The 14,264-nt window shown below is 51.9% G+C and overlaps 1 protein-coding gene across 2 annotated transcripts; it reads right to left on the bottom strand.

Annotated features, from left to right (window-relative positions):
* Window positions 1-1,290: 1,290 nt before the first annotated feature.
* On the bottom strand, window positions 1,291-14,125 carry IL10RA (interleukin 10 receptor subunit alpha). 2 transcript variants are annotated; one of them, XM_004427270.3, is made up of 7 exons: window positions 13,991-14,125; window positions 11,533-11,647; window positions 10,751-10,935; window positions 9,703-9,866; window positions 8,922-9,072; window positions 7,328-7,449; window positions 1,291-4,125 (listed from the first exon to the last, which is right to left on the bottom strand). In XM_004427270.3, the coding sequence occupies exons 1-7, from the start codon at window positions 14,055-14,057 to the stop codon at window positions 3,199-3,201; spliced, it is 1,731 nt and encodes a 576-aa protein (XP_004427327.2). In that variant the 5' UTR covers window positions 14,058-14,125; the 3' UTR covers window positions 1,291-3,198. The 2 variants fall into 2 exon arrangements, with proteins under 2 accessions (XP_004427327.2, XP_087289885.1); XM_087433759.1 differs by lacking the exon at window positions 11,533-11,647.
* Window positions 14,126-14,264: the final 139 nt, after the last annotated feature.

Genomic DNA, 14,264 nt, shown 5'->3' with positions numbered 1-14,264 from the left:
AGGGAAGCAGGCACAGCCAGCAGCCGGAGCCCACGGCCTCAGACCACATTCCCTCCTTGGAGCTGCTCCATGTTTCATCTCTTCCAACCAAACTGGCCCCAGTTCCTTGAGGATGATTCCTCTCAGTCTCTGAATCTTTATATTCACCTCTCTATCAGTCTTCACCCGACCCGCCTCGGGGGCTTTTTCCTTGGCGGACAGAAGCCATCTCCAGCACTCACTTCCAGGAGAAAGTGACCAACCCCACACCTCTTACCAATCAGACAAGACTGAGCAGGTCCCAAATGGTGTGAGATTAGTCAAGTTCTCTGAAGATGATAGAATCAGCGCTTCCCCAGAACAGGTTATCTTCTGAGTGAAAGGGAGAGAGGCATCGTTGGAGATGACACAGGGGAAAAGAGATGAGGTGCCCCCGGTGACCTCCTCGAGGATATAGGCTGGGATAAAGAGCAAAGTGCACCAGAGACTCACACCACGGGCCCTGGGTTCGCTCCACCTGCTGGGCTGAGCTTGGGGAGAGATTCAAACCCACGTGTGGCTTTTCGTGGAAGGAGCAGGCCGCTTTTAAAAGAGAATGCAGAGGCTTCCACACTTATGAGAAGCACCCCAGGACGCACCTCCAGGTTGAGGGGAGCAGGTGGTGGGGCTCCAGGGAGGTCCGGTTTGCTGTCTTCATGGAAAGGAGGGGCTTACAGGGTTTCCTTTCCAAGCTGTCAGAATTCACATCCAAAACACACTGTTATGCTTTCTACCATTTCCTTTTCAGTTTCTGAAAGAACCCCTTTTACTCTTTCATTTACATACATTTTCGTGATCTCTTTCATTACATCATATACTCTTTACATACTTTACATTACATTCATTACGTACTCTTTCATTACGTACTCTTACATACATTTTCATTCTTTCATTTTCACGAAAAATGTCCATTTCCCTTTACAACTTTAAAAGCCAATGACAGCTATTTATACACGGGACACCACATGCATGGCAGGGTGTTAAACTCTTTACACATGATCTCATTTAAACATGCCATGAGGAATTATTATTTGCATTGTATAGATGAGGGAACAAACTTAGAGAGGATAAGTAACCTGCCCAAGGTCACAGACAATAAACGTTAGCATGAGAACTTGTACCTGAGTCTGTCCGATTTGAGCCTGAGTCCTCGTTCCTGTTACCTTAAAGTGACATCACATATCTCATTCATTATCATCCTTAATTATCAACAACTTGGGTCCTCCACCAGCCACTGTGTCATCAGAAATCTGACTGGTTTCACAAGATTCCTGTGGTCCTGACAATTTATTGGAATAAAAAATATACATCGCTCATTTACAGAGCTTGGTGTTCAAGGCACATTCACATCCACTTCCTCAGTGGAACCTCACATCCCTACGAAAGAAACAAGTCAGGTTTTACAGATGAAGAAACTGAGGCCCCTCAGTGTACAGATGAGAAAACAGATAAGGAAAAGTGACTGTCCCAAGGTCACACAGTGCTAGAAACAGTGGAGTCAGAATTAGAACTCCCAGGCTCTTGAAATACCCAGAATTCTTTCACTGTACTCTGCTGCCTCGTCAATAAATAAATGAACAAAATAAATAAATAAACCTTCCAAGGAAACCCCGAGGAGTCCGCCCTCAAGCCTAAGCTTCCAGAGGGAGTTGTTATCAGACTGGCACCTAAGAACTTCTTGGCAGAGTGCAAGGGGTTCTGGCTGGATTTCCTGGGCCAGAATGTCTATTCTCAGAATGCCACAGAGAAGTGCAGGGCCATGTGATGACTCTGGGGGGCATTCCCCAGGCCTGTCACTTCTCCCAGCTTCCGGGTCCATGGACTGTAAACTGGCTTTGAAGACAGATTCCAAACTGACTGTGGGGACCAGGGCCTACAACTGCCCCCTTTCTGGGCCCAGTGTCTGGAAGCTCTCTTAGCATGATGCCATGCTGAGATCTGTTGGTCCTCAGCCTGAGAAAGAAGCTGGCTCTGTGCAGACATGGGTTCCAGACTCTACTTTCTCCCAGCTTAGGGTCAGATAGGGTTGGCAATGTCACCCCAGAGGACAGCTTGGTTAACATTCAGCATGGACGGCCCCTTATTTCACAGATGGAGTAACTGAGGCCCTTTGAGAAGTGGCTGGACCAAGGTCACACACCTGAACGCTGAGACAGCAGGGATCCCAGCCCAGTGCCCTGTCCTGTGGGTCTGTAGCTGGATGTTAGCAGCAAACAAAAGTGCAGGTACCAACCCTGACATTCTGGGGCAGATGAGCTGGCACCCAAGTCCAGAGGCCGTCTCAAGGGCTGAGTCGTGACCAATACAAACAACCATGGTTTCTCTGGTACTGTCAGCAAGATGGTGGGGACAGCAGGGTGGGGATAGGGAGTGGCTTGGCCACTGCAAGTGCCCCAGGGGGATGCCACCTGATTTGCTGGAAAGCAGCAGCTGTCTGCAGATGGACAAAAGACATCCCCAGAGGGACCGGTTCCAAGCCAGAGGCCCCATTCTGCGTCTCAGCTCCCCTGTAGCTCTATAACGATGGCTGATTGACTAACTGGCTGATCAGGGCAGACACACCTTAAGATCTTCCATGACAAGCTCCCTGCTTGGGAGGCTGGCCAGTGGGGGAGCTTCTCTCTATGACCACCCCAGACTGACGGTCAGCTCTGACCATCCCAGAGGTCAAACTTGGTCTCTGCTCCCTCCTTTTTCCCCTAGAAATGACCCCTGCAGCAAGTTCTGGAGGCCCCCATCATCCCAGCCCTCAGTCCTGCTGGAGGCCCTGATACATAGCCGGCCTAAGGGGAAAGCCTGGGTCTGAGGTGACTTCAGTCTGGCGGCCTCACCACAACTCCAGAAAACACCACAATTCCCCTGAGCAAATAATCCTTTACAAAACAGGAAGAGTCCCAAGGAGGGAGGAGGTCTCTGCCGTGCCCTTCTCAGCTCTGCCAGAGTCTGCAGGGCCCTGTCTGCAGAATAGGCCAATGCCACCCACGTGCGCTGTGCTGGTTTAGCGAGACAGCCTCCTCCTGCCCCTGGCACCCTAGCCAGCCATGCCAGGCCTGGCTAAGGCTGGCATCACTGGGCTTGCAGAAGAGTGCCCAGGCTGGCCTCGTGTTTCACTTCTGACCCCTGGGGCCCCTCTTCCTGGTCCAGGGATGGCTAAAATCAAAAGCAGCCCCTTAGCCTGAGTCACTCACTCGAATGCAGACTGGAGATCAGCGGCAGGGTGACCAGGTCTGAGTCAAACGTGCCCAGGAGACCGCCCGGGGCTGCCACACAGTCCAGAGGGGCAAGATCATGGGCAAAGCTCCAGTCAGATGTTCCGAGGTCACCACAGCTGGTCAAGCCCAGGAGTGACCATTCCTCAGTTGGTTGGTTCCACTGTCCAGCTGGGGCCCCTGAGGGAGCAAGAGTCATTCCTGGGGAGTCCTGTTTCAAATAGCCCTTGGCCAGTGCTGGTGGAGGCCAGCCTGCCTCAGCATCCAGGCACGTCCTGAATTTGGGGCCAAGGCCATCTGTTGAGGAAGACTCTTCCTCCAGGCAGCCTGCCTTGGCTTCCTTCTCCTCTGTGCATCTGGTCTGCTTCATGTAGCCCTGGAATGCCACCGCAGCTGGTTCTTCTTCCCCAGACACCTCAGGTCTCGGGGAACTGACATGGCCCAAGGCTGAGCTACCCTGTGTCTCCCCAGTTCGCCCCTCAGAGTTTTGGACTAGGCCAATGCCACTGTCATCCTGGCCCTGGCTGTTGTTCCCCTCCCGCTGCTCCCAGTTGGGCCCTGTGCCAGGACTCAGGCTGGGCTCCTGCAAGCAGATCCCGCTGTCCGTGCTGCTACTGCTGCCGCTACTGCAGCTGTTCTCCAGCTCGGGGGGCACCCCCTTTCCCAGAGCCTCCTCGGCCTGGGGGTGGGGAGCAGGGAGGAGGAACTGGGGCTCTTCAGTCTGCAGGGATGGCTTGGCACTGTCAAAGCCACTGTCCGTGCTGCCGTGCAGCTCCGAGTTCCTCAGCTCTGGGGACACCTTGGGGAAGGCCTCCTCGTCGAGGGGATAGATGGTGTCATGGGTCTCTGGGCAGGGAAGCTGGCTGATGAGGCTGAAGGGACTGGGCTTTTCGAAGACCTGGAAAGGAGAGAGCAGAGTGAGGGAGGCGGAGGGTCACCTGCAGGAACCCACCCCAGTGAGGCCAGGTGAGGCCATGGGGCCAGGAGGGGAGCTCAAGGAGGTGCTGCTCCAACAGAGGGGACCCCAGAGCCAGATTACACTGCCACTTGTTCTCTTTGTTTCATTTCAGAATCGAGTTTTCCTCCTAATTCTCAGTTTGGCTGAATACCCATATATAAATAGCCAATAAATATATAACTCATATATAAATTCACAAAATAATGCTTATCATCACTACTTGTGTACCATGATCTAATCTAATCTATTTTATTCTATCTCGTCTTATCCATTTCGTTTTTTTTTGTTTGTTTGTTTTTTTGGGGAGGAAGATTGGCCCTGAGCTAACATCTGTTGCCAATCTTCCTCTTTTTGCTTGAGGAAGATGGTCTTTGAGCTGACATCTGTGCCAGTCTTCCTCTATTTTGTATGTGGGACACCACCACAGCATGGCTTGATGAGCGGTGTGTAGGTCCGCACCCTGGATCTGAACCCGTGAACCCCAGGCTGCTGAACCGGAGAGTGCGAACTTAACCACTATGCCACTGGGCCGGCCCCTCCATTGTGTTTTTTTAAATGCTAGATGTGAGACAAATTAATCTCTCCACTGCCTGAGTTGTGACTCACACAAACAGAGGGTGGCTGCAGTGTGGGGCAGCGGAACAAGCGCAGGACTAGCAGCTGAGGAGGACCTGCTCCCCACTAATTGCCAAGGGTCCCAGGGAAGTCACTTAACACTTGATCCTCTGCCCCAGCCCCATTGCTGTTCTTTCTGCCCCAGAGCACAACAGTGTAGTGCCGTCCCAGGGCCTTTGCACCTGCTACTCCTTCTGGTTGGAATACTCTTCTCTCAGTGCTTTGTATGGCTGTGTCCTCCTTATCATTCAGGTCTCAGCTCAGATGTCATCTCCTCAGAGACCTTCCCAATCGCCCTGGGACTCCAGACTCTCTCTCCACATTAACCTAGTTTACTTCTTCCTAGCAATTAGTTCCTGGAATTATTTTTTTATTTGTTTTTGCCCCCACCCCCACCCTCACCAACACACACCTACACACACAATCATTCCCCACTCCCAACAGAATACAAGCTCCTTGAGGGTAGTTGCTATCTAGACTTGGTCACCACTCTGATCCCAGAGCTTAAACTGAGCTGACACACAGTAAGCACTCATAAGGTTTGTTGACTGACTTACTGTTGCACATCTGCCCTCATTCCCTTTGTACGTGATGACTCTAATGCAACTCTTATTGGTCGAGTGCCTATTAATATTATATTAATATTACATAGCTTGATGATTAAGGATGTGTATGCCGGAGCCAGACGTCATGAGTTCAAATCCCAGCTCTGCCTCCTATCAGCTGTGTCACCTCGGCCAAATTATTTACCCTCTCTGTCCTTTAGTTCCTCACCCGTAAAATGGAAATAATGACAGTGCCTGCCTTCTTGTGTTGTGGTTAACACACGTAAAGTGCTTAGAACAGTGTCTGGTACATAGACAGCACTCAACAAACACTTGGTGAACTGAATTTTACTCTCTAATGATTCTCTAAGGGAGTATTATTATCTCTATTTCCTAGAGGAGAAGATTGAACATCAGAGAAGTTAAATGACTTGCCCAAAGTCACACAGCAGCAAAGAACAAACCTGGAATTTGTACTAAACTGTCCTGATTTGAAATCCACTTGCCCAATAATATCTACCTTGATATACTCTTGAAAGATCAGATCAAAGCAGCTAACGAATGAGAACAAGCTAATAAATGTGAAAGTGCTCTGTGCACTCTAAGTTATTCATAAACTTAGTAATGACCATGATCATTAGATGAAAGGAAGTGGGCTGTATTCATCTCGAGGAGGAAAAAACTCTCAAGGACAACTCAATTCTGTGACCTAAATGTACAGAAAGAACAAAAAAACAGAGGTTGCTTGTCATCTCCTTTGGCATTTTTGCATCTATGTCTATTTCACTGGTTTGCACTCAAGTTAATAGTTCATACATTGGCCGCCCACCAGGCCATGATCAAGCCCCTTGAGACCAGGGGCCACATTAATCAGCTTCTTCCCACACAACATTTTGCATATCGTAGGTGCTCAGTAACTGTAGCTCAATTGCCACCTCATTGACTCTCTTCCTAGATGCTTTTCCTGATGCCTGACTCTGAATCTCCCATCCAGTGTACCAGGACCACCTGTCCCCCACCCCTCTGCTTTCTAGCTATCCATCCCCGAGGGCAGGCCCCACGGCACTCTCATCTCCACACCACCCCATCCTGGCTCCAGGCCCTGCATATAGAATATGCTCAAAGCACTTGTTCAACAGGTGCAGGTGTGTTTGTGGAACCGAATCTCTCCAGAGCACAGAGCAAAGATAATGAGTTACACACTTCAGCTAGACACAAGGAAGAACTTTATGATCCCCTAAGGCTGTGGGGGGGGTCTGTCTCCAGTCTCCTTATCATACCTCTCTACTCAGGGCACTGCAGCTAGGAACACAGTGCTTTTTTGCTTGGACAAAGGGCCTAATTAGGCCAGGCAGTCCCACCCCTCTTCACTCCCCACCTCCCCACTTCCTGGAGTTCTTACTCAAAATAATTTCAGAGGGTCTTTGTCTCTCTCCTTATTTTTCATAGAGAGTTGTAAAATGAGGATAATAACTGTATCTGCCTCAGAGGTACTTATGCACAGGGGCTGGTCTATAGCCATTTATTAGTACAGTCATGCGCTGTATAACAACGTTTAAGTCAATGACGTATCTGGCAGTGGTCGCATAAGATGAGTACCATGTAGCCTAGATGTGTAGTGGGCTATACCGTCTAGGTCTGTGTAAGTACACTCTACGATGTTCACATAACAACGAAATCATGTAACCACGCATTTCTAGAATGTGTTCTCGTTAAGTGACACATGACTGTAAATAGTAACAGAATGACGCATGGGGGTTTGGGACTATTCAGCACATGTTTTATCTGGGCCACTAGAAGGTAACCTTCTCAGCACTGGGCTTAGAGTTCAAGTCCTCCCTCCATCCCCACCGTGCCTGAGGAAGGCACCTCTGGAGAATGTGAGGGCTGAGGGAGTGGACTGTCTGGGAGGGCGCTCCCAGCCTCCTGGAGTCCTGGTGCAGCTGGGAGGGACGGGGCAGTGGGCTCCCTGTGAGACTCACCAGGACGGCGGGCAGCTTTCCCCGGCGCCGCACGTACAGCTGGAGGGCCAGGCAGTAGGCCAGGGCTCCACAGAGCAGCAGGAGGAAGGCGAAGAAGATGCTGAAGTTGGTCACGGTGAAATCTGCAGGCCCAGAGAGATGCGTTTGTGGCCTGGCACCGTGGGACGCGGAGGGGCAATCCCCAGCCATTCCACGGCCACTCGGCGAGTGACCCAGGTGACTCCCCAGGCTACTTCTATGCCACAACTCTAGACGCGTTTGGGTCCTTGGGAATCCCTGCCTGGCCTTCCCACCTCTGCCCTGAAGGGTTCCCTCACTACCCACTGACTCTTCTTCCAGCTCTCTGCGCACGACTCGCACTACAGCACACGGAGCAGCGAGGCAGGGTGGTGCAGCCGGTAAGCACAGAGACCTTGGCAGCCAGACCTGGGTTCAAATCCCAGCTCCACCACTTACTAATTGTGAGGCTGTGGACAAATTACTCAGCCTCTCTGAGCCTCAGTTTCCTCATCTATAAAATGGGAAAAATAATATCGCCTCCCACATAAGACAGTTGTGACGGACACAGCACTTACCATCTACCAAGTCCTTTACTTATGTTATGATCCTTACAACAACTTAGGAGGTAAAGACCATTATCATCCCTATTTTTATAGATCAGGATCCTGAGGCCCAGAGAGGTTAAGTAACTTACCCAAGGTCGTATACCTCTTAGTGGTAAAGCTGGGATTTGAACCCAGACCTGTACACAAAACTGTTTCTTCGATCATTGAGTGAACGCTGCAAAGCTCTTAAAGCTGCTGACACACAGGTGGGGCCTCGCTCTGCTTAAATGTGGGTGAGGCTTAAATGTGCTCGTGAGTGTCCTTCATTAGCTAAAATGTACTGTGCAAATGTCGGTGTCACTCTGGTCATTTCTGGACTCTGCCCACACTGGACTGGGCACTCCCAGCGCACTGACTGTAGGCATGATTTATCAGGCACTTGTCTTGAGCTGCTAGTTACAGCTTCCTCTGGGCACACCCTGCCTCCCCAGCCAGCCTGTAAGATCCTCATAGGCAGGACCATGGTCTTCACATCTCTATCCTCTCTCCCTCCTTCCTTTCCCAGCACCCGGCTGGGAGCCCAGGGCCTTATTTGTTGACTTGAGCAGCTGTGGTGAGGAGTAGGCTCAGTTCCTCTTCCTCTGAGGGGGAGGAAGGGTGAGGAGAAGGCCTTTTGTGCCCCCAGCTCCAAGGAAGGACAGCAGAGGAATGTGACAAACAGGAACTACCACAGCTGAATGACAGTGGCTGGGGGGGAGGGGGAGATCCTGGGAAGAGCAGCTGTCCTCAAGTGGAAGCACCTGCAGAATCAGGAGACCTGGCTCTGCCACCTAGCCCTAGCAAACTGCTTATACGCACTGAGCCTCCGTTCCCTCATCTCTAAAATGGGACAACAGGAGCTCTCTCATACGGCTGCGTGAGGATGGACAGCTATGTGGGGGCGTGCCCAGCCAGTGCCTGGCAACAGCAGCACTCAACGCATGCTTTTCAGATTGTGCAAGGCCCTTCCTGCCTCCCTTCCTGCCCGGCAAGAGCCCTGACCGACTCACACTGAGGGGTGACCACGATGCACGCCTCCTCTGACCATATACCCTTGTTCAGTCGGGAGCTGACATATGGTTTCACCCTGACACAGAACTCTCCCACTTTTCCAGTGGCTGAGAAGCTGAAGTTTTCATGTTGTACCTTCTTGTTTAGGAACTGAAATGAAAGCAACAACAGCAATAAACAAAATATCCTGTTTCATGGTACAGAGAAGCTGAGAGCTTGGGGGGGGGGGGCATCTAGAGACAATCTAGGCCAACCTGCTTCAGTGTTCTTTTTCTAAGATAACAAACTCTGTACGATGAATGCAGCCCAGGATCTCTGTGATTACCATGACTTATTTTGTATTAAAAGAGAAAAGGAAGTGTTTTATAGATGAAGAGACCTTCCCAGAAAGGGCTGGAATCAACTGTGGTAGAAAAGAAAGAGGATGGATTTTGCAGATTCCAGATCTCCCACTTATGGGAGGGTCCTGGGGCAATGGCACAGCCTCTCGGAGCCTCACTTCCCCATCTATAAAATGGAATAAAATATCCATGTGCAACGGGATTGAAACAATAGTTATAAAAAGTCTTGTGTGGTGCCTGACACCTGGTAGGCAGCGTCTTCCCTGCCACCTGGCAGGAGCACCGGTTTGAGGACTGAGGTCATCTCAACTCCCTCCCCCGCCCCTACGACCTCCCTCTACTCTGCAGCAAAGTTCCCCAGGGGTGCATAAAAGGTGCTTCCAGCCCAGGTGACAGAAGCCCAGGGAGCCGGGGCCTGTGGCCTCAGGGAATCCCATACCGCAGAGTGTCCCTTGCGAACGTCAATCTCATACTCGCGGAAGTGTTGGAAGATACTTTCGTATGTGTCGCCTGCAGGGGCCACCTTGGGCCTGGGGGGCTGGATGGTCCCAAGGATGATGTCCTTGAGCATCTCGAGCTTCACGCTGCCAACTGTCAGAGTCACTGAGTGGGGAGGCAAAACCATGAGGCCTGCAGGCTGGGGACAGCCGGGGTCCCCCACCCATGCCTGGCCTCCAGGGTCAAGCTTTACCCACTCTAAAACTGGGGCCACAGTTTTCCCAACCTGGCAGAACAACTTCCTGGGGAACACATTAAAATTACAGATGCCCCAGGCCCACTCAAGACACAGTGAACCTGAATTTTTGAAGCTAGGCCCTGGAAACATCTATTTTAAACACATTCCCCAGCTAATGCTTCTGCAGCCAGCTGAGCACTGGCCTGTGGGCAGGCATTTGGGAGCCAATGACCACCTCAACCATCGCTTCTGACTGAATTCTGCAGAGCAGGCTTGCCACACACACAGAGCATGGTCAACCCCAGTCTGCAGAATGGAAGAATTACATCAAGTTTGGGGCCTATCCTTTTCTCTTATGTCTCCAAAAAGAGACTCCCAACTTTTCTTTAGTAGCACCTCCCTGCTTCAAAGCCTCACATCCTGACCCCTGGGAGTTCATCCCTAAAATGGGGAAGACCTGATCCAAATTCTCCCTACTGCTGGCTGCCCTACGCTGAGTGATTATGGATTCGCTTCCTCTCCTGGAACCCTACAAGTACACAGGCCTGGCCCTTGTGACTCAAGTCACCCCAAGACTTCTCTTCTGTAGGATAAACAACTCCAGTTCCCTTTTAAATCTTGAACAACTTGGCTATTTTCATCTAAAGCTTCTCCGAAGTCCTTACTCAGGCTTGTTTGGGCAACTAGGTCCCCCGCCACAAAGCTGGGCTGACATGTTCTCTACAGGAACAAAGAGAAAAGTTCTAGACTAGAGCTTCTGGCTGGAGGGTACCCCAAAAACCATGTTCTAGGCCTGGGCAAGGAAAAGCACCTTCATCCACAGAGAAGCGAGTGTTGGTGATGGTCCAGTTGGAGTGCTGGCTTCCGTCCACTGCCCGGACTCTGGCTCGGTAACCATTGCTGCGGTACAGGTCCAGGGTCACCATGGTGAGATCACAGGACAGCACCAGGGTCTGGTTACAGCTGGGGATGGACTTCCAGGACTCTTCTCCATACCTGGGGAGATATCAGGGTGGGCATTGGCAGAGGAACTTGTGCTCAAGCCCACCTCCTTTAAGAGGGATGGAAGAGGCCAGGGGAGAGAGCTCCCACGAGGGTACAGTCCTCAGGGTATTTCCTCTAGTCTAGGGCATCTAATTGCAAGGGGACCTCGCTTGGTTCTGGGACCCAGTAGCAACTTCTCTGTGCTCTAGAAGACTCTTAGATTGGAATATGAGCAGCTCAAATCCAAACTCCTCCAGGAAGACTTGCTCCTCCCTGCAGCACAGCCTAATTTCTCCCTTTTCCCAATTCCATTTGCAGTCAGTGGGGTTTCCTCGTTCACCAACTACGTTATGGATGCTTTTCCTGTTTTTCCAGTAAGATGGAAAAATCTTGAGGGTAAAGGCAATACCCTGGCTTTCTCACCCCAGAGCTCCCAGCACACTACTCAGCACGTGTGAGATTCAATCAATACTTGTCAACTGATAGATATGTGCCAGGGTCCCTCCTGGTGTCACTTCAGTAATGAGAGGTATCTTCCGGTGCCAGAGAAGTGGAAGGGGATGCATTCACGCACTCCCTCACTCACTTCCTTTCCTCACTTTTCCTTACCTCAGGAGCTCCACTTCATAGTAGGTACTCTCAGACTGATTTGGGATGAGTGTCCAGTGGAGAATGTGGTGGAAAAATTCTGCTTCAAACCACACAGATGGAGGGCTGGGCAGTCCTGTCCCCAGGAAGAAGAGTGTCAGTCCCAGAGCTAGCAGGGCCCACCTCCCGGAGATGAAGATGAGGATGGTGATGGTGGCAAGCATCCTAACAGCTCCTGTTTATTGAGTATTGTACTATGAGCTGAGCACTCTGCTAAGTACCTGACGTATATTGTCTCATTTAATTATCGCAACAGCCTACAATTTTACTGGAGAAGAAATGAAGGTTCAGAAAGGTTAAGTGACTTGCCCAAGGCCAATGGGGCTAGTAAGCGGCAGAGTGGAGCTAGTAAGGGGCAGACTGGGGCCTTGAATCCAGATACGTCTGATTCCAGAGCTAGTGCTGTGCCCTGAAATCCCTATCCCGCGCTGTCTGTGGTCAGGAGCAGAAGTGGTGGCTGAGAAGAGCCAAGCTGGGTCTGATGCATCCCAGGTGAGAAGGCAGGTGCTGAGGGCTAAGGGATGTCCACAATGAGCTCTCAGATGAGCTAGTCCCTGCCTCTGCCCAGTCCCTGTCCCTGCTCTAGCCCCATCCCAAGGCTTGCCCCCCATCCACCCTGGCCCCACGCCTGGCTCCAGCCCAAGGCCCCCTTCTCCGGAGGTCTTTGGGTACACAGATACCCTGCTTGTTGGCATCTGCCTATTTCTCTTCACAGGTCTCCTGGGCAACACTCTAGCTGAGTGCTTCCCCCATTCCCCGGCTTCTAGAAAGGCTTTACCTATAGACAGATGCCCAGCATCAGGCCAGGTGAGGACAGACAGAATGAAGCAGCTCTGATTCTAGGTTGGGCTGAGGACATTTCCACAAAGAGCTAGCACCCTTGGCTACAGGTGAGATACTAAATACTGATGCTCATTTTTTTTTTTCGGTGAGGAAGATTGGCCCTGAGCTAACATCTGTGCCCATCTTCCTCCATTCTGCATGTGAGACGCCGGCACAGCAGGATGAGCAGTGCATAGGTTCGCGCCCTGGATCCGAAACTGTGAACCCCGGGCCACCAAAGCAGAGCATGTGAGCTTAACCACTACGCCACCAGGCCGGCTCCCTGAAGACCATTTTCAATTCCTGTCTCCCTCTCCCTCCCAACACACACCATGCACTACGGGAAACGCCAACTTCAGGAGCCTCAAACCAGCACTTGCCAGTGTGAGTTGGGCAAATTGTTTAACCTCGCTGAACCTGCTGTCGCATTTGTAAGAATGCAATAAATACACCTACTTTAAGAATCTTAGGATCAAGTGCAATGAAGTAGGTCAAGGCCAATACCCACAGTCAGCTCCTCTTCTCTCCTTAATCCCTTAATGTCCCCCCTTCTGACAGCGACTCTCTCAGGCTTCGCCTGTTCTCTGACTTATCGTCGTCTCTCTAATAATGCTTCTTTTCTCTGACTGTCATTCTCACTTAGAAAGCACATCTGTCCCTGCCCCTTGCTTTCCGTCTTATACTGTCTTTGATCCTCAAGTCTGTGTCTCGATTTCAAAACATCAGATAGAAAGTGAAAAATGCAGTGGGTCTTTGTGGTGTTTGGGCTGCACATCCCCAGTCAGCTCTCGGTCATGGGAATGACTGACTGCCTGTTTTACTTCGTATTCTGGCGTCACGTAGAAGCAGTTTCAGTCTCTGCTCTCCCTCCCTCTGCTCTTGGTCCCTCCAACTCCCCGCCCTTTCATTCTCTCTCTCTAGAGTTTACTCTTCTCAGTCACAGAAACTTTCCAGGACAGCTGGCTGGGTTAGGAGACTGGGCTAAGGTGTAGGAGGAGGGAGGAGGGAGGCGGGTGGCAATGGGAGTTCATTGGGGCTACAGAAGGAGCAGAGATGATCAGATGGGGGTAATGGGGCGGGGGGAAGAGCTGGGATGGGGTGAGATGGCACCGGGCAGAAATAGGTTAATTGGAGGGAAGGTAGAGTCAGATAGCGGATCAAAGTCATTCCCCAGGGTGACAAGCCGTCCCATTATTTGAACTAGAACAACAAAAAAGCCAGGGCTAACTTTATGACTCGCCCGTGGACGATGAGTGTGTGTGTGTGTGTGTGTGTGTGTGTGTGTGTGTTGTGTGTGTGTGTTGGGGAGGTCATTTAACTTCTCTATCCACACTGCCCCCTCCCCCAATCAATCTCAGCCTCTTCCACTTCCACAACGAGTGAGCCTGAGACCCAAGCTTGCCAGAATAAGGGCGATTCGGGGAGGGGGGGAGATAATGAGCGCCCCTCTCCCCGCAGGCCCAGCCACACGGGGTTCTCCGGGGGACGCAGAACTTCAGCGTGGGGTGACGACGGGTGTGACTCGGGTCTGGCCACCCACACAGCCCAGCGGGCGGGCGCGGAGAGGGCAGGGCAGGGCCGGGCCCCGGAGCCTTACCGTGCGCGCGGGGGCCGAGGCGCAGGCTGAGGAGCGCCGCCAGCGGCACTAGCAGGCGCAGTAGCATCCTGGGCGCGCCGCATCCTCCGGAGCCGGACAGGGAGCCCAAGCCAGGCTGCGCGCCTCTAGCCACGGCTCCGCCAAACTGCGACTGGAAGCTCCGGCCGCCTGCCCCGCCCGCGCCCCGCGAGACTGACGTCAAGGGGGGGGCGGGGCCTCGAGACGCCCCGCCCCCGAGGCAGAAGCGTCCCGGAGCCGGTGCCGGTCCGGGTAC

Source organism: Ceratotherium simum, chromosome 7, assembly GCF_057802395.1.
Source record: "Ceratotherium simum simum isolate JZ-2026a chromosome 7, ASM5780239v1, whole genome shotgun sequence".
NCBI lineage: Eukaryota > Metazoa > Chordata > Mammalia > Perissodactyla > Rhinocerotidae > Ceratotherium > Ceratotherium simum.
Note: the sequence above shows the minus strand (reverse complement) of the source record. Positions and strands in the feature narration are given on the sequence as shown.